The sequence below is a fragment of the Pangasianodon hypophthalmus genome, chromosome 14 (genome assembly GCF_027358585.1).
Source record: "Pangasianodon hypophthalmus isolate fPanHyp1 chromosome 14, fPanHyp1.pri, whole genome shotgun sequence".
In the NCBI taxonomy this organism is placed as follows: Eukaryota; Metazoa; Chordata; class Actinopteri; order Siluriformes; family Pangasiidae; genus Pangasianodon; species Pangasianodon hypophthalmus.
Window position 1 is genome coordinate 11,127,455 of NC_069723.1, and position 27,957 is coordinate 11,155,411.

Genomic DNA, 27,957 nt, shown 5'->3' on the forward strand with positions numbered 1-27,957 from the left:
TGCCACACTGTGTAGTATGGTAGTGTAGTGTGGTCTGGGACCCAGCGTCAGGCTTTTCCACGCCTCTGCCAGCGCGACGCGGATGACGTTGGATAACAAAGATGGCGACGGCAAACAGCAACTACTGGGAAGGTGAGGTGGCAAAGTGGCGTAATTAAAGACTCGGTAGTAATATTTATAAATACATTTAGGAGACTTCGTAGTCTTTGAATTGTTGCTTATGGAGGCTTAGGAAAAAATTGTTTGGCTAACGGGTACCAAGACCTCCATCCAATTCATAGCGTTAGCATTAGCTGGCTCACTAGCTCTAGCTTTTAAGCTAGTTTAGCAAGATGAGTGACGTCAGCCGTATAGATGAGATTTTCTGTTTAGCACCTCTAGTGTGATTAACTAGTGTACTTCACTGAGATGTCATATTATTTGGTCTTTTTTTTTGTGCCTCAGGTCTTGACTCAGTCTCTTGAAAGTAGCTAGGTAGCTAATGAGTTGACTAGCAAGCTAGTTCGTTAGCAAAGTGACCGTAATATATATTTGTCAACAAGTCAATAAAAAGCTGTTTGAGTTTACAGTAGGAATGCTGCTTACATTAGCTGCCATAAAAAATAAAAATAAAAAAATCTCAAATGGTTTTTGGTGATGTGATGCTAAACGAGCACATGACCACAGCTGACAGTAGCTAGTGAAAGTAAATGACTAATAAAAGGATATTTCATGAACTGTCATTGAATATCACTGAACACTGGCCAGCAGCACTGTTTTTGAAAAGGAGATTCAGTGTAATGCTACCTGGTCCTGGTTTCTGCTTAAGGTTGGCTACAACAAACACACACACACGTACAGTAAACCATTTGATATACATGAGCCCTTTTCACACTTCCGGGTTTTTTTTCCCTGCCGGAAGTAGCCTTAGCAGGGGAACTTTACTTCCACAACAACAACAACAACAATGGCCAAGTCTAAGAGTAAGAGCTTTTACAGCATCCCTTTGGGTTACAGTCTAAACACACAGCCTTACCTCAGCTTTTATAGCTTTCCTGTGAGTGAAGAGCAGAGGAGACAATGAGGTAGAGCAGGGATCAGCAGGAATGAAGGGATTATTATTATTATTATTATTATTATTATTATTTTTGTAAAACACAGAGGAAGTATATTTATGTGCAGTCCACATTTGATATAATGCTGCTGATTATATCAAAGCTAGCTCACAGTTAAAGACTGGTGCCATTTCCACCTGCTTTCAGTGGAATCAAAGAAACAGCTTGGGATATTTGCAAAAGTAGAGTTTAGAGTCAAATAAACTGCAGCCGCAGTGAACTTTACCACAGTGCGGTTGAATGCTCGAAGCTGATTGGTCAGGAGGTGTGCATTGTATTTGTATGACAGCACGGCCCGGACAGTAGTTCCAGCTGAAACATGAATGATAGGTTTATATTAATGCTCTCGTTATAATACATTATTGTTTACATTATAATACGTTATTGTTATTACCTCGTACACAGCCACTTGCATGGCAGATGCTCCACATAATCTAAGACTCATAATAAATGAATTAAAAATAAGGAGTTGTGTAACAAAGTAAAACGTGTAATCGTTGATGTAGTGACTTTTTAAGAGGCATTTATTTAACATTTATGGAAGGTGCCTCAGGTGACAGCACAGGAAACGCCGCAGGACAGAGGAGTTTACGCTTTCTGGTTTCTCTGTAGAATGACAGGTTGCATTCTGAGAGAGAGAGAGAGAGAGAGAGAGAGAGAGAGACTGATGAAGGAATGACTGTTCATTGCAGCTATAACATAAGAGAGAACAGGAACTAATTTGCCTCGTGAATATTTCACAACATTAAATCTAACTATAAACTGTTAAAAAGCACGGCGTGTCATTGATTAATAAATTACAGTTTAATTCTGCTTTCGACTAAAGCTCATTACTTGGAATTTCCAGCCTCTGACTGGGGAAAACCAAAGAAAACCTTAACCCCCTCAACTTTCTCAGAAAGTCGAGAAGGTCTCCTCAGCCTCGAGATCAGCAAGTACCATCAAATCAACATGGCTGCTCACAGCATGAACAGTAAACAAACTAACACTTTTTTATTTGTAGTGAGTTATACTGTATATACTAGCGTTTGCTTTAGATAAATCAACATGCAGACATATTAGCTTGTTAAATCTATAACACTGCGGCTATACAGTTACTTAAAGAGTCTTTCCATCATGAGTGGAGGTAGTAATAATGCCGGTGTTTCTGTGGTAAACAATCAGCTGTAAGGCTTACCGGAAAACGTTTTATTCTGCTTGGTGTGAAAAGGGCCCATTAAAATTTTGTATATATTTTGTTTACACAGATTTTCTCCCTTTTAGTGTTACATATTTGTATTTATTTGTTATAAATAAATAGAAATGTATATTTTTAAAATACAAAATTATAAATAATAAATAATAATGTACACATAAATAAATAAAGTATCATCATATTGTTTTTTAATTCAACATTACTGTTGAATCGAACAACAATCAGACAGTTACATGCAGGCCCACAGACCTCTTCAGAAGGAAATTAAAAATAAAACAATAGGCTAGAAAACTCAGCTTCAGCAGGTTTGTGGACTTTTTAAAATCCCGCCATGTGGTGACAGTGACTTATGTCAGAAATTGCCACTGTTTTGGCACTTTGTCATTAATTATGACTTGGGTAAAACCCATATTAACCAGTTAGCTATGAACTAATTTGCCTATAATCAGCATGGTGTAGTTAAATATTAAATTTCCTCTAGTCTTTCACTCTTTCACTGCATTGCACTGGTTTTCATACCTTATTTTATTCTTTTTACAGAAAGTACTCTTGTTGTAGCTACATTTGTTTACTTTAGTTTTGAAGATTGACGCAGTTGCGTTGCACCGTTTAAGTCTGCGTTACCGATGGGTGTTTCTGTCAGGGTTGCCTGATCTTGTCTCTCGAGTTCAGATAGTCTAGTCTTAATGCAGTAAATCTGGGAACAGAAAACATTGTGGTGGTATATTATTTAGTTTAAATTTGGCAACAGTTGAGGACACTTGTAATCATTTGGCATGTTTTCATTTAAACAGCCGTCAGATTAATCGGTTGATTACATCTGGTAGCTCTGATGTCTGCATGACATGAACAGCAAGTGTGTACGTGCTTTAAACCAGTCCTATTTGGTTTGACATATGGATGTCCTGATATGTCCACAGCAATATGGTGTGTAAATCATAAATTCAGATTGAATTAGAAAAGATTAAAGTGTCATTTTTACCAGAGACATGGTGTCACCTCACTTCTCTCCTGCCTTCCCACCCCAAACTACAGCTTTCTTTAGACTTAAAGTTAACCTGCTGCAGTTTAAGCTGATCCTACCATACTGTTTCCTTTTCACTATGAGCATATGAAAGGACAGGCACTTTTATGAAGTCGCCAGGAACCATATGATCAATGAAAATTGGCTCATGAGTGAATAACGCTTGTTCTTAAAGTCGAAATTGAACAATCTCTCAGTTCCAGGGTGCCACAATACATCCCTTCCTAGCTTTAGGTACTGCTTTAAAATCATCATATCTATCCTTATATCACAGTATTTAAAAGTAACGTCATACAATACGACTGTAGTATTCTACACTCACTGAGCACTTTATTATACAAATACTGGGTAGGGCCTCCCTTTGCTCTCAAAACAGTTTCAATTCTTCATGGCATGGATTCCACAAGATGTTGGAAACATTCCTTTGAGATTCTGGTCAATGTTGACATGATTGCATCACGCAATTCCTGCAGATTTTTCAGGTGCACTTTCATGCTGTGAATCTCCCGTTCTATCACATCCCAGCTGGGTTCAGATTGGATTCAGATCTGGTGAATGGGAAGGCAACTGAAGAACAGTGAACTCATTCTCATGTTCATGAAACCAGTTTGAGGCAACTTTTGCTTTGTGACATGGTGCATTATAATGCTGGAAGTAGCCAATAGACAATGGGTAAATTGTGGCCATGAAAGGATGCACGTGGTCAGCAACAATACTCAAATAGGTTGTGGCATTCAAGTGATGATTGGTATTAACAGGCCCAAGCTGTGCCAAGAAAACATTCCTCACACCATTAAACCACCTCCACCAGCCTGGACTGTTGACAAAAGGCAGGCTGGGTCCATGGATTCATGCTGTTGGTGCCAGATTCTGACCCCACCATCTGTGTGCCTCAGCAGAAATCAAGATTCATCAGACCAGGCTACGTTTTCCCAGTCTTCAGCTGTCCAGTTTTGGTGAGCCTGTGCCCACTGTAGGCTCAGCTTTCTGTTCTCGGCTGACAGAAGTAGAACCCGATGTGGTCTGCTGCTGTTGTAGCCCGTCCGCCTCAAGGTTCGAAGTGTTGTGCATTCTGAGATGCTTTTCTGCTCACCACAACTGTACAGAGTGGTTATCTGAGTTACTGTAGCCTTTCTGTCAGCACAAACCAGTCTGGCCATTCACTGTTGAAATCTCTCGTCAACAAGGCATTTCTGTCCTCAGAACTGCTGCTCACTGGATGTTTTTTCTTTATTGCACCTTTCTGAGTAAACTCTATCGACTGTTGTGTGTGAAAATCCCAGGAGATCAGCAGTTATAGAAATACTCAAACCAACCCGTCTGATACCAACAGTCATGCCACGGTCAAAATCACTGAGATCACTTTTTTTCCCCATTCTGATGGTTGGTGTGAACATTACTCGAAGCTGCTGGCCTGTATCTACATGATTTTATGCGTTGCACTGCTGCAACACGATTGGCTGATTAAATAAGTTCATGAATGAGTAGGTGTACAGGTGTTCCTAATAAAGTGCTTTGTGTGTTTATATTCATAGTCTTTTCAAAGTACATATTGAATAGTCAGGTGTACAGGTGGTCCTAATAAAGTGCTCAGTGAGTGTAGCTATTGCCATGAATGCAAAAAAATAGCTGTGAGAGTTTTAGACCAGTTGACCGTTGCACAACATAATATATTCATACAGTGTCATGCAGAGCTAGTTGGGAATGGAAACTTATATGTGAGGAGACTTTGTGTTATAATTAATGTATGCAAAATAAAATCAACCTGTGGCAGTTGTTCAAAAATAGCCTGTGAAAAGCAGAGACGTGGCAGCACTGATGTATTGTTTTGTGTTTGTTTTGATTGTTATATGCGCAGATTTGCGGAAACAAGCCAGGCAGTTGGAGAATGAGCTCGACCTGAAGCTGGTGTCCTTCAGTAAACTGTGCACCAGCTACAGCAGCTCTCGCGATGGCCGGAGAGGAGACAGGTAACGTTACGCAAGGATGTGAAACATATTACGTTCATACAAAGCATCTCGTATTATACATTATTACCACCTGTACATATTTCTGCCTTGTCTTTGTTTTTGCAGTTCAGACACAACACCGCTTCTTAACAACTCCACCCAAGACAGAATGTTTGAGACCATGTCAGTCGAGATTGAGCAGCTTCTTGCAAAGGTTAGTGAGTTAAGTTGTTAATCTGGTAGACAAGTAGGTTTTGTTTGGCCAAAAATAAACTTAGATTAATTGTAAAAAAAAAATTTAATTGTGAGGAACAGTTTTTCCACTTACTCCAAATGTAGTCGATCAGCCAACATTTTTGTTTCTGAAGTTGTTTCTTTATGGCCTTTACACACCAAAGGTTTTATTCATTATCCCCCACATCCATAAAAACACCTTTGTTAAAGTAAGTGTATAATAGTTTTATGCCAGAGATTACTGAAAAGTCCTGAAAACAGGTTTGCAGTTGTTTTGAAGTTGGAAAATCAAACAAAGAGAGTACACTGCTACTGACCCACCTGTTTTTGGAGTGATGAAATCCATCGGCTTGTTCAAGTGCACAAACTCTATAACGACTGGTTGACATTTCTGTTTGTCTACGCCAAATTGCTCTAGCACCACACATTAGAAAATAATGTACAAGGAAACTTTAGAACCCATCTATAAGTGAAGATTGTGTGTTTATAGCCTGTTTTTGTAATTGATCAGTCAGATTTTAAGTGCAAAAAATCCCCACAGAACTGACTTGACTCACTTAAATTATACTGTGTTTTAGTATAACTTTTCTGGACTTCTTGTGCAAGCTGTCATAGAGTAGCACAATTTTGTTTTGAATTTATCTTTGAAACCACAAAATGTTCTCTTAATTACACAGTATGTGTGTCTGTGTACAATGCTAAAATGGTATCTAGAAGTTTCCCTTCCAGCAAAGTTTGAATAGCAAACATGCCTTGGCTAATTGGCCATGCTGTCACTGTAACTACAAACATCCGGAGTAACTGCAGTGTGCCATCATTAACACATGGAGAAGTTGTAAAGACTTTCATGTCCTACAGCTTCACAAGCACTTTTTTTTTTGCACAGCTGATAATGGACTTCAGTACAGAATGTCTTGTTTCTCAAGAAACTTTCTGTACTGTTCTGCAGTTTTATAGCTTCTCCAGGAGTGTTGGTGTTAGGCATGTAGTATAAAAATTTATGTAAATTATAAATAAAGCTCGGTTTTTCCAGTTTAAGCAATATAAGCAACTGCAGATCATGTGATTTTGAGGGGTCAGTCAGTTCTTAATGCTTCAACAAGGCATTAAGTTCAAGTGTTAGTTGATTGTCCTGTTGTTCCTTCTAGCTTACAGGAATAAACGATAAGATGGCAGAGTACACTAGCACACCGGGTGTGACCTCTCTTAATGCTGCACTAATGCACACACTGCAGAGGCACAGAGACATCCTGCAGGTGAGACACGTCCCACACCTATTCCTTACTCATCTTACCCACTCACTGTGATCGCTTCTGAAATTTTCTGCCTGAAGCAGGAAATTTTTCACTGTTCAAACTTTCAGATTTTCATAATATTTACCCATGTTTGAAGGTTTTAGAGTCTCCATTTATTTAAGCGTTTCCTGAACTTAAGAAAATGGGTCTGAATAAATAAATTCAGTTGTGGCATATTTTGCAGGGTTCAAAATTAACTATCAATTTTCTAATTAATTATTTAGAAAGAAAAGAAAGCAAGTATGCTGAAAAGTAGTTAAGTTTCCGTCAGACATCTGACTCAAACAGCATTCTTTTGGGCATATAGTGTACTACCCTGTATAGAGTGAATAAAACCTAGTTGGGATTTTGGCCTGCTGTAGGGTCGGAGGCTTAAAACAAAAAACTAAACCTAATCAGTGTGTAGAAAAACAGGACAGATTTTAACTTGGGAAATGGGGCACATAGAATTAGACTCAGCCCCAAGACAATCTTACTGCGGGACAAATACAATCTGACACATCATAATTTTATTATAAACTTTAAATGCAGCATTACTGTAATTTTCTTCTTTTTTTTTTTTTTTTTGCTTGAGACAGTGATACAATTTTCATTCTCCATGGATGCATATTTTAGCACTTTTACTAATATTCATTCTGTCTGTGGCAATATAAAACTATAGGCTTATTTATATTCATTCAGATACTAAATAAATAAAGTAAATAAGTAATAATAATAATAAATAGTGATAATAAATAAGTAATTCTGATAATAAGTCATTAAATTTTAAAGGAATTCCACTGCTCAAGTATATGTACAATTAGGTTCCTGCTTGTAGTTCCTTAAATTCAAACAGGTTATACCTCTCGCTGTGTTGTATCTCTATAATGTTTCCCTCTGTCTGTTCGCAGGACTACACACACGAGTTTCACAAAACCAAATCCAATTTCTTAGCTGTCAGAGAACGAGAGGATCTTCTTGGATCTGTCAGGAAAGACATTGAGTGAGTGGTCTTGCTTTTTTCATGCCCTCAGATGTGGTTGGAATGTGACTGTATGCATCCACAGTTGAAGTGTCACATCAACATCAGAACAGTCTCAGTGCTTCATGGTATTGATTCCACGAGGTTTTGATGAGGTTTTGAGATTCTTTTTAGATTTGGGATTGAGATTTGAGAGTCTGGTCCATGTTGTCAAGATTACATCACATAATTGCTGCAGATTTGTCAGCTGCACATTCATGCTGTGAATATCACGTCCCAAATGAGCTCTGTTGGGTTCAGATCTGGTGACTGGGGAGGCCATGGAAACATACTGAACTCAGTGTCATGTTCTTGGAACCAGTTCGAGATGACTTGTGCTTTGTCACATAGTGCACAAAACACATGCTGGAATTAGCCATTATAAAATCAGTAAATTGTGGCCATTAAGGATGCACTTGGTCAGCAACAATATTCAAATCATCTGTGACATTCAGACAATGCTTGATTGGTATAAAGAGGCACAATGTGCGCTAAGAAAACATTCCTCACACCATTACACCCCCACCACCAGCGTGAGCTGTCGACACAAGGCAGATTGCATCCATGGATTTGTGCTATTGATGCAAAATTCTGACTCTACCATCTGGACATCGCAGCACAAATCGAGATTCATCAGATCAGGCGGCATTTTTCCAATCTTTAACTGTCCAGTTTTGGTCAACCTCTGCCCCGTGTAGTCTCATTCCTGTTCTTGGCTGACACAGGTGGAACCAGATGTGCTCTTCTGCTGTACATATCTTCATATATAATCCTGATAATCTAAACAGGGTCAGATATTACAGATTTTTTTGCTAAACACTGTAAAAGGTGAGCATGTTTTTTTTTCAAAGTCTTTCTCTGGATTCTTGGGCCCCTCAGCTATGTAAACCATGCGTGGAGTTTAGTTTCGAGGCTATCCATGACAGTGCGACAAACTGTGTGCATTATCTTAATTGACCACTAGGTGTCAGCACGTTCTTTTCAGGAAAACACATGGTCATAACTTCCAGTCTCCAGTCATTTTCCCTGTGTGGGTGACTGCAGAATCCCTCTTTCAGCATGAGGGCACCAGTGATTACTGTGGTTTTGCCTGTCGCTGTGTTCATTGTGTTGCCCCCACCCCACCCCCATCTTTCCTGATCTGCATTGCACCACAGAGTACAGTGGAAATGCCAGTATGCAGAAATGATAGTCGCTCTGTGTGTGTGTGTGTGTGTGTGTGTGTGTGTGTGTGTGTGTTATACAGCCCAGGCTTTTTTCTAGCATTGTTGGAATGATTAAATCAACTGTCAGTGCTGTGTGTTGATCGGGTAGGTATGTGAATGCATTTTCCCACTGACTTGAGGGATATCCACTCTTCCACATCTGTGTAGCTACAGCAAACTCATCTTAATGCGTACCGATGGGCGAAGGATGCTTTATGTTTGTTGGTTTTGTCATTCAGTTAGCTTTACCTCCCACATCTTGTCCATTACCTGCCTCTTACTTAACCTACTGAAATGTAGGTTGATTTTAATTTATGTAGGCAGTAATGCAAGGATTGTAGCCTCCGGGTTTGCAGACCATGGGAAGATGTATCTTTGCTTGCCACTGCCCTGATTAACTCCTTGGAAAGGGTTGGTCTTCCCAGCACTGCACTCATTCATTATTCACACTAAATGCTTTCTGTGGCAGCACTGGCTAGATTCTCCATGTAGACAGCAGGAAGAAGAAAGCCTCAGTGTTAAATTAGCTTGGATTCGCTAGCCCAAGCTCGAGGGGGCATCTCTGATTAATAGGCTTGAAATGCAGTGCCCTCTGTAAGTTAAATTTTTTATTTGAAGCAGGTCTACCATTTTTATATTAATGATGGAAGTCATCTGTATACCATCCAAAACATTTCAGAATTATACTTGTAGGCCATCGAAACCTGGAGGTAATTTCTTGTGGTTTATATTTTGTACAGTGCAGAATCTGATTGATCAGAAGGTGTTGATTAATTGTCTATAACAGCAGCTCTTACAATAGTTCTGGCTGTATTTCAAATTAAAAGTTTATATTAAAATGCTGCTTCTAAAACATTATTATTTCTGTAGTAACAGTTCATTCCCAAGGATTTGTATTGCAGACACTCCACATAATCTAAGCCTAATAATAATCAGATTAAAACATGTTACTTAATAAAGAAAAACATATATACATTGATATGTTGAAGTTTTCTGTTGGGAGATGTTTATTTAACAGTTATGGAAAGAGTCTTGGGTTTCAGCACTTTGTAACAGTCAGTAAGTTTTAGTGGTTTTAGTGTTTGTATTATTAAGTTCAAGAGAGTGTGGTGAGATAATGACCTATAGGTATAGACATATCATAAGAGATAACAGAAAATCTAACTTGTCTCATGGACACTCCAGAACATTAATTGTAACTGTAAATTAGAGCACAGTGTGTTGTTCATTGAGGAATGTAATAGGAATAAACACTTCAGGGCACAGTTGCTATAATCCACTTTGTGGTGGGAACAGCAGCACAGGCATCACACCCCCACGTTGTGGATTATTTTCCTATAACAGCATACCTCGTGGTGTTTATTCCATACTTATTTTGTTAACAGAGATCACCATCAAGCATATATCGAGTATTAATAAAACTGTTCCTCTTGCATGATTAATGCAAAGCAGGCATTTGATTTAATGCACTGATTCAGTGGATGGATGATTTTCCTTAAACCTTGAAGAAAAAGGGAGTGAATGTATAATACAAGGCATTTTCATGTATAATGGATTTGTGAGCATTTGTAGGATTTCCAATGGCTTGTTTGAATAATGGACTCATTTCATATATATATATAAAAAATGAATAATGTGCTAATGTGTTTCTTTCTTTACCAGGACGTACAAGAGTGGCTCAGGGGGTGAACAACAGACGGACAGAACTTTTCCTTAAGGAGCATGAGCACCTTAGAAAGTAAGTTCTTATTCTTATTCCTAACCTTTTATAGCTTTACCATAATGCATTGAAAGGTTTCACAGGCTGTCATATATCAGACTTTTGTGGTTATAGCTGGCTGTATAAACACACTGAATTATCTTTCTGAATTATCTATTACTTAATCAAGCTAATTTCAAAGTGAGTCTACCAAGAATGGTGCAAAGCTTTAATGATGTACATAAGATCAAGTATTCGCTCTTGTAGGTGAAAGGACTTAGGAAGTAGTATATTGGGAAACTGGATTCAGGTCCCTAACAGGATTTTCATATAAAATCCATCAATATGTGACATAATAAAGTTTGGGGAAATGTAGCAGCATTCCCAGCACCCTGTAAATGGATTAAATGTAGTGAACTTAAATGAAAGACTATTCTAATGTTCTTGGTCAAGGTGGGACTTTACATCTCCCTCTGTAATTATCTGTAATCTGATTCGCTGGCCTTGACTCATAAGGCATTAGTCATTTGCCCTTTACAGCAATTTGTGGTGGAATGTACAACCTTTATAGCACTGCACTGTGCTACCACTTTTTCTCCATTCACCTGATTTATCGGGCTGACCAATAAGACGATGTAATCTGATATCATCGTTGCCAATATCAGATTATTATTATAGTTCCAATATGTAATTGGTGCTGATCCTTGACAGACACTATCTGCTCTCTTTGGCCGAAGAAAAAAAAAAAAGAAAAACAGAAACCTACACAGGCATAATTATTTAAATAACTTGTGGCTGACAATAAGCTGTCATTACCCAAAATAATAACATGAGAAAAATAAAAGCAGAATATAAAAAAAATAAATAAATGCGCTGAATTATTAATTGAGTGATTGGCATAGGACACAAATAAATTAGCAGGCACTAGGCGAGATGTAGGCTGTATTACGAAAGCATTTAGCAAATGTAAAACTAAATTGTTATAAACTCGAGTTAAAATGGTTTTAATGTCAACTTATTGATGACAAAAAATATGATGAAGTGAAAATTCTTTAGCCATGTACTTTTTCCCCTAACAAAAGCTTATTATATAATTATTTTAGACATATATAGCCCAGCCCTACTGACTTTTACTTTCTTTATTTTTTTTTTTAATTTTAGCATTTAGACTTTTTTCAGTGACTCAGCTTGGGTGTGCTTGAGCTATTATCTAAGCTGTAGATATATGGCTATAGTTTACTGAGATTATTTTATTATAAACAGCTATTAAAAGAACAGTGTGTGTGTGGGTGCACTTTGAATATTTCCAGCCCAGAGTCAGCATATTGCTGCACTATTTTAAACAGTGATGTACGTTTCATTTAAACACTGGGGGGCACACGCTGCTTATTACACCTGAACTATTGGATGATTCAGATTTTAAACTGCATTCCATCTAGGGTGTATTCTTTCCTTCCCCTCTGGACCCACAGCAGTAATGGTTAAAGTGGAGATGAACTGAAGATGAATTAATTAACATATAGTGTAAAACGTTAAATAACTAGTGACATATTTTATGGCGTGAATGCATGTGATTTTACAACCAGTGACTTTATAGAATGTTTTTATGTACGTTGCCTTCATGCCTGTGACGTTTATCATTAATGGGTTTCGGCTGACTCTTATGGTTCTGTTACAAATGTTGTCAAGGATATCAAGGATTGGGCCATCCCTACTTCAAATGTATAAGTCAAGCTTGTTTCAACATTATACATTGTGTGATGATGAAGTCAGTTGCTAATGTTTTCGCCACTTCCTGATCCCACTCTGTCTGTTGGAAAGGAAATCAGTCATTAGTAACAGAGCTTATAATTGTATTTGAACATGATGTCATCAGTAACACCTTTTAGACTTAACTGCTAAGATCTATCCACTCACTGACAGCTTTGGCCACTTTGAGAGAGGACAGAAAGAAAGATGATGTGAGCAGGGCTGTTGAAGAACACATTACTGACGATTACTCAGTTAAATAGGGGAAGACTCCAAGGGAGGGGGAGAAACTGATAAACTCATTAGAGGAGCTTAGACTGTCTGAAAGTGCTTTGCCACCTTGTTCAAGGCCTTCAGATTCATCTATAGGGAATGTGTAATTCCCATCTTCCTCCTGTCCTCAAATGACTCCCTCATCATCTCTGGTGGAACACCCGGAAATAATCGCTCTCTGAATCAGTTGTTGGAAACAGATGCATGGTAAAAGTTTGGGGATGCCTTAGAGTAATACTACATCTATTTCCAGCAGATCTAATGCTCCTGGTCTTTTGCTGACTTGTGGTTTTGAGCAGCAATGTACAGAATACTGTAAAACCATTACAGTAATCACTTGACTGTACTGTCTTCCTTTGGAGCTGAGTCTACACCATATTTCCCTCTTATGTGTTTAAATGTTTAGATCTTTTCACATGTCCAGTATTGGGCTTTGTAGCAGTTTGTAAACCATTTTGTTTACACTGCTGCTAGTCATATATATTATTCATCTATTTAAAGAAGAATATATCAGTCAACTTTGCATTACACAGGCCTATGGATTCAACATTTGCTTTGTCAAGGACTTTGATCAGACTTGGCCGCCAAAAGAGGATGAGGCTAGTATAGTCAAGAGGTAGGAGCCAAGAGTACTCCTTACAAATAAATGGAAAAACTTTAGCTATCTGGTGAAACAATTTGTTTTATAGATCTACAACTTCTGTTCTCTTTAGTCATGCATTATTACTGGAGAGGTGTGCCCAACTCCTGTCATGGAGGGCTGGAGTTTTACACAATTTGGCAACTTCCCCACATTGTGCACAGAACAGTGTGGCTTGTACACACTTTGGCATACGAGCTCTCCATACCCAGAGCTAGTTTTATCCTTTCTGAGTAGGGCTGTAAATCCCCAGCTTCCACATAAGATTGCGATTCTTAAGGCAATGATTGGATATTTGATGATACCACTGAACCTGGTATGACATGATGTGATACGATTCAGTTTAGTAGCTTCTGATCAGAATGTGACAGTGTTGTTCAGAATCTGGGGTAGGCCTAACATTAATTCACAAATGATGATGTAGAATAGGGCAAATCACCTTGCTAGCCTATCTACACATCAGTTTAAAAATATGAATTATTTTATATAATAGATAATAATTGATTTATGATTTCTGCCTTGATTCATTTTAGCCATTTCTTTTGAATTTGATACAAACCCTGTGAATGTTATAACCCTTGTTTTTGTGTATATCTATCTCAGAAACTAGGTGACTTAGTAGGCACAGGTGGTAAAATACTACTTAAAATAATGCTAACATTTGTACTTTGATAGATGATCTTTGATAGAACTTTGATAGACGATCACTATTAACCTTCCACTGAAGGTTTTTTTGTAGGTAATGATGAGAGTTCAGCTAGAAACAGGATGTATATTTGACTGTGTTTGACCAATCTTTGACCATCTACGCTATATGAGCTCCACTCATATGTTGCAGCTCAGCTTGCATGGTATCTGGGCAAGATGGGTAACAAAATTCAGCACAGGCACTTGCAGAAAATAGTGACAACCTGGAGGATTATGGGTAATTCTGTCTGATGGAAAAGCCATACGCAGTTATACAAATCACAATGCTGTACTGGACTCAGGCCCTCCAGGTCTGGAGTTCTATATTTCTGTTCTACAGTGTGTCCACTGCAGACGAACATAAGTGTGTTCTCGTGCGGGATCTTAATATATAACAGCCACAGAGTCCATTAGACATTTTCTCAGGCTGCATTAATGGCTTGCTGTACTTGCTGCAAAATGGAAACGAGCTCAGTGCTCTGCTGAGACAGATTATTTTGTGGCAAATACATCATAATGCTTTCCTTATAATAAATACATTATACTAAAATACAAAAGTTGAACATACCACAGACTTCCTCTTGATTCTTCCAGTAAAGGTTCTGATAAATAACGGTGAAAGTGTGTGAGCACCACATGCATGTTTGCAGGAGCTGGCTGCTTACTGCACACTTGTATGTGTTGATAGATAATCACTATGATTGCGCTTCCTAATCCACCACTGCCAGAACACAAATTCGCTCTCACTGAAATATCAGCATGGTACTATTATTTACAAGTTATCTTTAGACCGCTTGAACATAGACTGATGTGCTGTTTTGCCATTGTAAGTATTCTGTGATTTTTATGAATATATTTTTGTTTAGCATTTGAATATTTGCTGACAGGCACCTCCCCAAGGGTTCAGTTTCTCTTTGCTTAGCACTAATTCCAGAGTGCTGACTGCATTTCTTTGGCTCACGTTCATGGCTCAGACCTCAGACAGAAAGGAAACAGTAAGGGTCGGTTTTTATTCACCACTAAAGACCTGCAGAGAGTCCAGTTTGTGCTCGTCCATGTGTTGGCCCATCTCTGGTCCTCTCTGAGTTAAGGAGGAGTTTTTAAAGGTCATGTTCAGAATTGGAGAAATTGATAGCAATCGGTAGCAATACAGAGGTAAAAATTGAAGAGTGTTGTATGGTAGCTTACTTTTTTTTGTATGGATATGCTCGTATTTCCTTTAAGGATCATTTAAAGAATATTTTTCTCCTCCTAGGACTGGATGATATGAAAATATAATATCGATATCATAATACAATAATTCTTTCATAATATTGTCCAACCTCATTGTTATTCACAGTAGCTGATTAGACTTTTGCACAGTATGTGTTATTTCCCTTTCTATTCTTTGTTATAATGTTTACCATGTATCATGACCATATCTTTCATAGTTAACAGCCTACCACTATTTGTCCAAGTTATCTAAATTTTAACCAATTCCTGGTTCTGTTTTTATTCTATCATGTGCTATGGTCCAATCTGAGAGAATGAAGGAATGTTTCCTCCATATCAAGCCCCAAACTTTTTTCCCCAGTAATGGCAGGCATCACTGCAGATTCTAGAGGGCATGATGATGTTTTTCCTACCGGGTGTGCAGGTCCATTTATGCTCTTTTTCACAACTGGCAGTGGAATGTTATAACATCAGAACTTCACTGTGGTTTTCCGACAGTTCTGGAATCTCGAATCTTTCGTCTTATATTAATATATGTGTGGCGTGATGAGAAAACCCTTCATGTGGTGAAGTTTTCATATTCTCATACAGACTTTGCTGAGCTGGTATATGTTTCTGTTTTGCATGTATCTCAACCTCAAGTAAAGTTCTAGCATTTTAAAATCTGGTCACCTCCAGAAGTGAAAACAAAGTTTCCACTCTGACTGTGACACAGGACATTGCCAGTGTTTTGACAGCAGGGATCTGATTACAAATGGAATTGATTAGGCTTATATTAGTTTTGCTGTGGCACATAACTGACATTCAGTGTGTAAGGAAATCACACCTTGCAAGGCTTTAGACATCTTTAGGCACAATTTTTATTTATTTATTTTTTTTTTTCTAACCACTGTGTTTATTAATCTGGCTTCTTAACCCACATGATCATTGCATGAAGATAGCTGAGGCAAAGTTTAAAAAAAAAAAAAAAAACATTCTCATGTTATTTGGTGAACTATATTTATGGGATCTTAAAACTGAGGTGTCAGAGTATGTTATAGGCAGAAAAACCTAATCTTTGCCAGAGTTCTATCACTGCAACAACCAAAGTGTTTTCCCAGACCACTACACATATACTAATGAGCTCATTCTTACATGTCAGAGAACCTGATATTCTCACTAACTGGCATGACGTTAAAGCCTTTCGTTATTGTCTGTGTTCAGAACCAGTGTAGGCCTGTGACCTCTGAGCTCAAGAGGAAAAGATTTGTTTTCTTATCTTTGTGCATAGAGATGCATGCCATTTAAAAAAAAAAACAATTTATTTGTTATTTCCTACTCAGATCAGAGTGATTGTAATGCCTCATGTGTGCGGAAAAGACATCATTGAGCCAGTGTTGGCGATCTCTGCCAAGCATGCCTATTATTCCATTATCTAGCTCAGTTTCCTTTCACCAACTCCCTGTGGTGGTGTAAAACCGCAGTGACCAGCAGAGGAAATGGTAGAATGTCCTGCTAGCAACATGTACAGGAAACCTTTCCAGTTCAGTGGTACAACACTAAATTAATTTTAGGAGTAGTTACTTTAATATTTCACAGATGTGTCACACTAAGTCATATTATATCTGAGCATATGAGTGACAGATTAGAATACACAGAGAGACACTTGGTGAGGACTTACAGTGGAGTCATGCTGTAATAAAGCAGCAGATGGAGCTCAGCAGCCTGGATCCACATGCACTCTCCCATTTTTTCTGTCAACTCCTGTTGAACTGTGATATAAATCTCTCCCTGCCTGTCACAGACAGTGGCTTTTCTGATTAGCTGCCAAGATTCTTCTTTCTGCCAAGCTCAAGGATGGATGCTCAAATACAGAGTGATCAAGAAGTTAGCAAAGACATGATAAAGTCTTTGTGATTGTTAAAGTTACCTAATTTGTCTCAGTTGGTTTGATATTGATATTTGGTTTATGAGCTGATGGTATAGACCACTGACCCTTATAATATTTGCCTCAGGTTAGAGACTACTTGTCTAATGGAGCACATCACAGTTTGTTAGTGGTTTCTATCATTCTGCTGTTCCTGTAATGTGTATGTCTGGCTGAGTGGGTGTAATAAGACAGATGGGCTATGCTTAGGTCACATTAGCTGTAGCTCCTTTTTTATTACTAGCTGCTGTAGATCCTTACAATGTGTGAGCACAGCAGCTGTGGGGCTTCACAAGATGAAGGGGTAGTTCTGTGTCCCTGCCAGACCTGTGGTGCCTTCATGTAAGTTTTTTATGGAAAAAAAGAATCTGGAGACTGGACTTGAGTTTTCAGGCATTAATTTATTAGGCGTATAGTCAGATCGATAGTCCAGTTGAGTCGTCCAAGCCTGTCTGTTAGTACAGCTGGATAGGGTTTTGAAAATATGGAAGAGAAAATTGAAAGAAGAAAGCATGATATGAGAGCTGCTGAAACCAGGGCGTTCTTGATTATAAACAGACTATGCAGAAGTTCTTCTGTACCTCTCTATACAGTGAGAAACAGATAGAGTAAATAATCTTTCAAGACAGAATTCTGCTTCATAATGATGAAGCTTGGTGAAAGACAGTATTCAATTTGAGGAAGGGAATGATGAGCTCTCTTCATGCATCATTGAAGTAAGCACTGTATAAATGTGTTAAGTACACTTCTTGGATGGTGTTATGGGATTTATAAGACAAACTGAATCGTCCTGCTTGAATGGCTAAAGCTGAGACAGGAGGAAAGCAGAAGGATGAGTGGCTCTGAGAGTTGAATTTGTGCTTTGTGATAATGACTGACTTAATGACTGTGGCAGCTCAGACTGGCAGTTTGAGGGCTGCTTTTTACTGCCTGAGAAAATCTTTGCACACGCACACATCCACTCATGTAGCACCAGTTTATGACATTCTGTCTGTTCTGCACTGATAGAAGAGGCCAGTAAATCTTTCAGCCTGGTCTCATCTCTGCCTGTAAAAAAAAAAAAAAAAAAAAAATGAATCAGAGTGAAGCATTCTCCCTGCTTTAACAGCTGTGCATTGGTCTGTACAGCTGTGAGGAGGCAGTATGGACTGGGACAGCCTCTTATTTACTGGAAACTATTAATCTTCTCAATCCAAAGTGATATCAGTAGTGCTTTAATTATATATATATATTAGTTAGATATTCCTGTGGTTTTCATAAAATTGTAAGCAAATATGTTTTTCACTGTTCTATTAAAAAGATACTGGACTGACAATTATCAATTCTAAATGGGTAGTAAAATGCTGAGTGCATTGTTTGTGCAGAACCCAAACCTCAGGAGGATGATGTCATGTCCCATGGACCATGGGTGTTTTGAGAGGGTGTGGTTTAGTTACTGGGTTCTGTGGGGAAGCATAGAAAGCACACATGTATACCTTCGTATGCACTTCATATACCCTTCATATGCTGCTGATTTTGTAAATCTCATCTCTATATATTTCGCAGCAGCAGTGGGAAAGATCTGAACAGGGGTTAGCCTGGGTTATGTAGTGGCTCAGTCATTTATTTCCACAGTTCAAGTTATTAACAACACATTGCTGCAGGAAGGCAGCTTATTACCAGTGTAATTAGCAGCACAACATTACATGCCTCTGCACCCTATCATCATGTCACTATCTGACAGAAGTGTAATTTTGTGGTTATAAACAGGAAACTCCAGTTGTTGAATTAATACTTAAAGTTATTCGTTTAAGTGCTGCTAGACACAAATGAATACTAGAGCTAATTGATTCAACCAGTGGCTTCCACAACTATGCACTCCTGAACTAGACTCCTAAATAGGATGATCTCCTCAATGGGCATTTATATCACTGACTTGGTGACCATGTTTCAGACCTGACAGCCTCACATACCCTCTATCTCCTGTCAATCACAGCGAAACTAACCAAACATGGTCACCTGTGAGCTGATGTATGCAGAAGAGGGTAGATATCACTTTTGTCCAAGTGTGTTATGCTGCTCTGTAATGCAGCAGTTTGAAAAAATGTAGTTGGCTGGGTTCATGTGTCTTAGGGGGAAGCATGTGTTAGCCTTCACCCTCCTTTAATGGTAGATGTGATGGGAAGAGCTGGCTGGTGGGTGGGAATTGGCACATGACCAAATTGGGGAACAAATAGGGGGGAAAAAATTACTCCAACATGCTCTTTCTGCTTTTCCGAAGTGCATTAGCTAAATGAAAGTTCTGAAGTAGCTGAAAATATCATATAGCTATGAGTGTGTGTCTAACACACAGCAACTCTTTCAGAGGGAAAGTGCATTTAATAACGTCACTCAAGCGAGCACATTTATTACGCTATACAGGCCCCTCCAAAAGTATTGGAGCGGCAAGGCCAATTCTTTTGTTTTTGCTATACATGGTAGACATTTGGAATTCAGAGCATTTGGAAATAGTCGATAGATCAGAATGTCTACTTTCATTTCCTGATGTTTACATCTAGATGTTTTAAACAACTAAAGATCATGGCACCTTTGGCACCTACAAAATGTTTCTGTAGACTTCTGAATTCATTCTGCTGCTAACATTGTGAGTTAAATCATCAATAAAGTTTAGTGAGCCCATTTCAGAAGCAGCCATGCAAGCCCAAGCCATGAGACTACCTCCACTGTGCTTGACTGATGAGCTTGTATGTTTTGGATGTTTTGGATGAACAGATCCTTCCTTTCTTCCTTTGTCTTCTGATTCTTAATGGTGATGAGTGGTTTGCATCTTGTGGTTTGGTCTTTATGTTGCTGCTCTCTAAGTCTTCAAATGGTAGATTGTGATACCTTCATCTCTACCCTGTGGAGGTCACTGACTTGTTTTTTTTGTTTTTTCTTCACAGTTTTCGCAATGTTTCTGTCATTAACTGCTGTCATTTTCTTTGGCCGACCTGTTTGCTGTCTGGTTTTTAGTACACCAGTGGTTTCTTTCTTTTTCCGGACATTCAAGTTGTTGTATTGGCTGTGTCCAATGCTTGTACACTATCTCTGATAAATGCTTATTTTCAGAGTGGTTTGCTTTTATCCTATAGACAGCTCTCTAGTTTTCATGTTGGTTTATCCTTTTTAACAACAAATGCGGTCTTCAATGCCCAGGGCTCAAACCAAACCCAGGCTCAAACCAAGAACAGACATTCAGAGCTGTTGATTCTAACAGCGCACACCTGGGCAATAAGAAACACCTGTCAGTCACATGTTTAAATATTATTAATCACTTGAACAAATGGGTGGGTTCAAACAAAAGGAGCCATGTTCTGAGTTGTTTAACACATCTAGTTGAAAATATGAGGAAATGAAAGCTAGACTCTCATCTATTAACTCATATTCATCTTTTGATCTCAAACTCAAATGGCTTCAGTGTATAGCAAAAACAGTGTATAGGGTTGTCATCAGGTATGCTAGATCTAGCTAGTGTTATATTAGTCTAACAAGACAGACAATTGAAAATTATTTTCCTAGGTGTTGTTATTTTGTTTAAAAAAAAAAAAATCATTGTATTTGATAGTTTTGGTAATGTTGGTAATATGACAAACAGTGTGCACAATCAGAACATTGCCCTCTTATCTCTCACCTGTATAATCGTTTTTGCAATGTAAGTGCGCTACAAAAGGGCAAAGAGTTTTGCCAAAAGAGGGAAACTAAACATGCTTGGAGGAGACCACTAATCAACAGAGGAGAAAGAAATGCCATCCTTCAGAGAGCAGGGCATATAATGCTTTCTTGGGCCATTGTGGGGATTTGAACCTGAGAGCTCCTTTTGACAGGGTGAAGGATTTTGTTGTGGTGCCACTTGGGAGCCCAGGTTGCAAAACCCTAAGAAATAGGCTGCATCAGCACAACCGTAAGAGGCAATTTATAACAGTTAGTCTAGTTGCAAAGGCATGCTTGATATGCTTTTGCCTTTAGGATTAATCATGCCTTATAGGCACTTTGATGACAACCTTTTAACTGATTGACAGAATCACACTACACCTTTACTCCCACAAAGTCCTATGTCATGTTTATGTATGTGAATTTGTGTCCTCACTGTAGCGTTACAGTTGCTGGAATGAGTAATACGGACCATTAACCTGTTAAACCCACTGCAGCCCTTTTCACTGCCAACATTCTGCAGCACCTCTGTACTCTGGGAGATACAGTATGGAGCAGGGGTAGAATTTGTAATCTTGTTTTAGTGTACATCAGAATTGGAGCTGTCTGGCAAAGCAGAGTCCCATTTGTCTCAGAAAAGTGGATGATTTTTCTGTGCCCTTACTTTTCTCAGCTCTTTCTTTTCCTGGTTATTGTCATTTATAAAAGACATGATCTTGAGATTGCAGCTGTCAGCACATGTTACTTTATTAGGAGTGATGTGAATTATCATTTAGGTAAATGTGTTAAAGGTCTAGAAAATAATTTGCATTTTCATTATAAGGAGTCAACACTGAGCCTCAAAAACAGGTCCAAAGATACATTTCTTTATGCTGTGCTATAACTGTAACCTGACATTTGGGTGCATTTTTAATTGTCTTTCTACTTATAATTAATAAGTAGTGTTTGTGTATCTGTAATAAGTGTTTTCTTTCCAAAAGAGGAAGAGCATCTTGTCAATGTCTTTGCACCTCACTTACTGTAAAAATAGTAGTAGACTGATCTCACTTCTCAAAAGGGGAAGATTACCTTTAGTCACTCATTCATCCTGATTTCAAATTAAGCCTCTTACAGATCTTCTTTTTTCCTTACAGCTCGGATCGACTTATTGAAGACACAATAAGGTAAGCCTGATCCTACAGAAATTGCTCAGTACTTAAAGACACTTCTTTGCAGACTACTATTGTTATTGTAATAACTGTTAATGCTATACACATTGTAACTGCCTTTAAGTGTGTATGTTTCTTAACTGGAGTGTGACGTGTCTTCTCAAATCTCTAATACTCAAATCTCTGCTAAACCAGTAGTGAATTTTGCACCCATTTCCATTAGGAGAGACCTCAATCAATGATAAACATCAAGCCACTAACCCATTACTTGTCCATTCTCTGATACCATTAGATTATTGCTTGAGATTAGGCTGAAAGCAGATCCTGTCTCTTAAGTGAAGCTGTCAGAAAAGCTTTCTTGGCAAACATTTAATGGCTGCTTTGTTTGAAACCGCATATTCCACTTTGTTCAAGCGCACATCCCGTGTCCACGATGGCAGGCACAAATAATGGATGCAAATCTTAACATATCACAAAGGAACATTGCTGTGTGGTTTATTTAGTTTTTATTTTTTAATTTATTTTTTATTTTTTTTAATCAAATGCCACCTCCTGCGAGTTGAGTCCTGGCTCAGTAAATAACAATTAACACATCTGAATGTGCAACTGAAGCCCTGCGTACAGGTCCTGCCCTTGAACTGAGCTCATACTTACACCTGGTAGGTGATGTGCAGGCTGAGTGAGAGTGGGTCATGTGCTCACCCATGGCGTGACTGGACGCATGTGTGAGCACATTCTCTTCTTCCCAGTCCCAGCGTAGCAGCTAACCTCATCTGGGGGAAGCCCACAGGAGCCAGGTGGCCCAGGTGCTTAATTAAGATGGTTCCTGGTCCATGCAGCTCCTCTTCTAATCTCCCTCAGCGTTAGTCATGCAGAAAATTGCTCAATATCTACTGCTTGTGATCGTTATGCTTTCTGCACAGGGCTCACAACAATACACTAAAATGAGTTTGGGACTCATCATTGCTGTGGTCTCTGGGGTGCGTGGGTGCTTCAGATTTTCTTTTAATGATTCTCAAGAAGGTCTCCTAAACAGGATTCCAGTTCATATAATGTCCCTGGACAACATTTTATAATTAACAATTAACATTATATATAATTAACAGTTAATTGTCCTTACCACCATAGATTATTTGGAATTGATGACTCAAACTGAACATTTATCTTTAGTGATAATTAAGAAAATTTTGAGGCCATGGTTTGATTTCATTAATGTGAAATTAAATCTATCAGCATATGTTCAACTTAGGAACATAAGACAAATAGATAGTTAACCAAAAAATATATGTAAAAAAAATATATATATATATATATATATATATATATATATATATATATATATATATATATATATGTATATATATATATATGTATATATATATATATATATATATGTATATGTATATATATATATATGTATATATATATATGACCAAAAAAAGAATAAATATGCAAACAATGAATTTTCAAATCTAACACTATAGACATATTTGTTCCCTTGATATTTCCAACCCACGAGCCAGCTCTCCACTATCATACAACAGCTACCAACTGTGGAGCATAAATGCTAAGAAGTGATTCCTCAGAAACATGTGTAGCCAGCCAACGACATCTTATCAAACTGCTGCTCATGCAGCATCACAGGGCAGCATGACACACTTGGACAAAAGCACTATCTGCCCTCTTCCCCATACACAGGGGAGAAAGAGCATGTCATCAGGATTTGGCTTCGCAATCTCCTGACCTTAGCCCAGTACTTTACACATAATTTTAAATGTAATGGTAATTAGACTCTGATTGACAACTCTGTTTTCTTTCCTTTACTCTCCTGCATCATTAAGAGCAGATGCACTGATCAACCATAACATTAAAACCACTGACAGGTGAAGTGAATAACACCAAAAGTCCAAGGAAGGACAACTGGTGAACCGGCGACAGGGTCATGGGCTCCCAAGGCTCATTGATGCGTGTGGGGAGCAAAGGCTAACTCATCTGGTCCCATCCCACAGAAGAACTACTGTAGCAGAAATCGCTGAAAAAGTTAATGCTGGCTATGATAGAAAGGTGTCAGAACACACTGCGCATCACAGCTTGCTGTGTATGGGGCTGCATAGCTGCAGACCGGACAGAGTGTCCATGCTGACCCCTGTCCACTGCCAAAAGTGCCGACAATGGGTCCAAAGGCATCAGAACCGGACCATGGAGCAATGGAAGAAAGAGGCTGATGAATCACCCAAGTACACCCCTTCATGGCAACAGTATTTCCTAATGGGAGGCCTTTTCCAGCAGGGTAATGCGTCCTGCCACAAAATTTTTCAGAAATGGTTTGAGGAACATGACAAAGAGTTCAAGATATTTACTTGGTCTTCAGATTCCCCAGATCTCAATCCAATCGAGCATCTGTGGGATGTGCCAGACAAATAAGTCTTGTGGAGTCCATGACTCAATGGGTCAGAGCTGTTTTGGCGGCGCAAGGGGGTCCTACACAATGTTAGGGAGGTGGTTTTAATGTTATGGCTGATCGGTGTATGTGTGTGTGTGTTTATTTGAAAACATTTCACAGTTTCCATGAGGATCATTAGACATGTAAAAGGACTATATCAAAAATGTACTTTATGCTTTTACTGTTTACTGCGTTTTTACTACCCTGCCCCTTTGGCAGGACCACACATTTTTTCCTTTTTCCTGTTGGCAGGTCTGCTCATGGTATTTTAGTCTGTAAAGGCAGTTTGTGCCCTTTTTACACCAGAGCTGTGGAGCTACTGTATAAATCACATGTCGTAATAGTGAGATAGTGAGTTTAACTTTGGACACAAATATGTGAAATGAAGTACTCCCTGTGTAGTTCCACTCTCCCAGTCCTCGGGTAGGGGTCCATCAGCAGACCTCTCAGAGGTGATAAATGTCTCTGGAGTCCGGAGAAACTAAACCATACTGAAAAGAAAGCACAGGTTGTTTATGACTAAAGGCACCAGGGGAGAAAGCACCAAGAGAGAGTTGTCTTATTTGTTATACAATTTGTTTATATCTGTAGATTGCTTTATATTTTGCCTCATTTCACTCCTGTTTGTGATTTAATACCATGTTTAAATGTACTTTTTAATGATACTGTTAGCTCTAAATCAAGGATGTCAACAGATAAATTACTGGAGGATCATAGCACCTTAGTTTGCATCATTTAACACATCTAATGCATCTCATCAATGCAACTAATTCCCAAGACCCTCATTGGTGTGTTTGAAGAGGGAAAGTCTCTGTGGGGTTGTGATCCTCTAGGACAGGAGTATGACACCCTGTTGTGCACAGGATATTTTAATGTACTTACATATACATATATCCAGATGATGTAGACATGTACTCTGACACTGTTTATTAGAAGCATGTGAAAGTGAGTCTGCATGTGTGTTGTTTTAAGCTGTGAACATTATGAATTTTCATTATGCACAACAGTGGTATTACTTCTGAACCATGGCATATAGAGTGAAAGTATTACCCGGTATTTAGTCTGCTTTGTTAATTTGTTTTGTCCGTAAAGTGCACTTGGCCTGGGATGACTTTTGTATAACATCTTTTTGTCCTGCTCCCCCAGTGAATAGCTGAAGCCTGCAGCATGCGCTTAAGGTGCCAGGCTATCATTTACACCCCGAAAAGCTGCTGAGCCCAATCCTGAGTGAGCTATAGTGTCACACTGCAATTTAATCCTCTCTACCAGTTACAGGAAAGCAAGACTCAGCTGAAGAAGACAAATAAGTGCTGGCTCTGGATTTGCCTGACAGTTTTAGAAAAGTCTAAACGCGCATAACCGGGTCATGCATTTAAAGAGCGACAGCAAAGTCATTCAAGTTTTCAATTGTATTAGAAATTACATCAGAGTAAGTGAAGGCTGCTGTCTGTATTCTAATGTTTAACTCATATGAACCCATTCTCTTGTTCTTTTCCAGTATTGCCATGGCAACCAAGGAAAACATGACCTCCCAGCGAGGCATGTTAAAATCTATACAGAGCAGGGTCAACACTCTGGCCAGTATCCTTTTACTTCTGTGGCAGAGATTGAGTTGGAAGCATCAAGCAATGGCTTCTATAGAAATGGATTGTAAGATCTTGTTTAGAGAGTTGTCCTTGAAGCTGTTAGTGCAGAGCACACTGAAATGCGAAAGTAATCATTTTTTTTGGTGGTGATTTATTTATTTATTTTTATTTTTATTTTTTTTTTATAAAAACACTGTCACATTATGTATTACAGTTTCTCTGTTCCCTGAAACCAAATAGACATTCATGAACATTTAGTAAGGTAGTGTAGGGCACCCAAAGGTCGTCCACTCCTACAGACAACAGGTGAATGGTGTTTCCTTGCGACTATCATTTGTTTTTTGGTACTACATTTATCTACAGTGATAAACATCATAACAGAAGCTTTTTTTTGTTATTCATACATTTTGCTAGGGTGGTATATTTTGATGACCAGCATTTTATAGGGTGGCCAACTTTAAGTTACACTACACCAGCTAGTTTCTGAAAATGCAGTAGGTTTTTACTTGCCTTACTGTGGAAGCAGCAATGACAAGTCTGTGGTGAGAGAGTTGGACAAAGTCAACATTCAAAATGGAGGGAATGGGATTGGTGGTAAGATAAATGCATGACTGCCACAAGACAGATACAGCACTCGATCAGAGGCTATTGGTATTCAACAACCTATTAGCACAAGTAATTAATGCTGGGTGCTATAGACACTGAGAGAAAAAGCTGAACCAGTGAAAATAATTAAAAAAAAAAAAAAAAAAAAATTCTGCTGCAGTTGAGCAAAACAGCACAGGCAGCTTTTTTCCCTAAAATGTTCCTTGTAGCAGAACTTCTAGCAGACATCTGAGTCATGATGATGTGGAAAGTTGTGACCACCTAAAGCCTGATTTATGTTTACTGCATTTCTCAAACATTGATGCAAAGGGCATACAGTCTCAAAAAAGTATTACATCATTTTGACTGCACATTAACTATGGTAGAGTGGATCCTTCAAACAGAAATGAGGCTTCATGTTCAGCCACAACACAGTAAAGCAGAGTGGCGGTGGGTGACTTGATTCCATGCAACAAAGAGAAAAGAGACAGAAAGCTAGTTAGAAAGAACCTCAGAGTCCTTGATTGTAGTTGTTTTTAATCATCCCAACAGTTAGAACCGTATCACCTTTAAATGGATGTTAATGATAGCAAGACTACCATGCATTCTTAAAAGAAATACTGATTAACTACATGCTTCAAAGGTATATTGTGTCTCCTTAGGATGAGACATTTCTTTAAGAGAATTATTTCATTCTAATAATGTTTAGAAATTCTTGGCACTTTCTTTGGGTCCTTAACTTTCCCTGCCAGATCGATTTCCTGCCATCAATAGCCTCATCCAGCGAATCAACTTAAGGAAGAGACGGGACTCGTTAATTCTGGGTGGAGTTATTGGCGTCTGCACCATCCTTCTGTTGCTTTATGCATTTCACTGATTGACAGAGGATCTGATGGCATTTTGGGCTATTCTGCGAGCAGTGGCAGGGCTTGGAGAAGAAGCTCAGTAAATGGGACCCTGGAGGCTGCTCAGCAGACTCCCACTTGGCCTAATCAAATAACAGGATTGATTGTGGCCAGCATGGACTACCTTACTTGTATCTAGCACTGGGTTGGATGTGGCTCTTACAGCATTTTTGTTTTCTTTAATACAAACATGCTCTTCTGATGGCAATGAAATGGAGACCAAATAATAAATGAGACCAGAACATTTTTGGTTTTAAAGAGCAGCCTGTAATACTAATACTGGCTTAAAAAAAGTCTCTCTGTGACACAGCATCATGAAATTGTGTTGTCACTGTTGATTACTGGGGTAAAGAGGATTTTAATGTGGTGATCCTTTTAGTGAAGGGGATGTTCATCATGTTATGTACCATGTGATTTAATAAATTATTCATATACATGATATTAAAAAGTGAAACAGTG

At 38.6% G+C, this 27,957-nt stretch overlaps 1 protein-coding gene across 1 annotated transcript; it reads left to right on the top strand.

Annotated features, from left to right (window-relative positions):
- On the top strand, positions 1–27,957 carry gosr1 (golgi SNAP receptor complex member 1). Its single transcript, XM_026924255.3, is given in 10 exon segments — positions 1–132; positions 5,172–5,283; positions 5,389–5,476; positions 6,645–6,752; positions 7,682–7,773; positions 10,659–10,677; positions 10,679–10,734; positions 21,965–21,994; positions 25,921–26,003; positions 27,346–27,957. Coding segments are annotated over 10 exon segments (744 nt in total). The 5' UTR covers positions 1–101; the 3' UTR covers positions 27,471–27,957.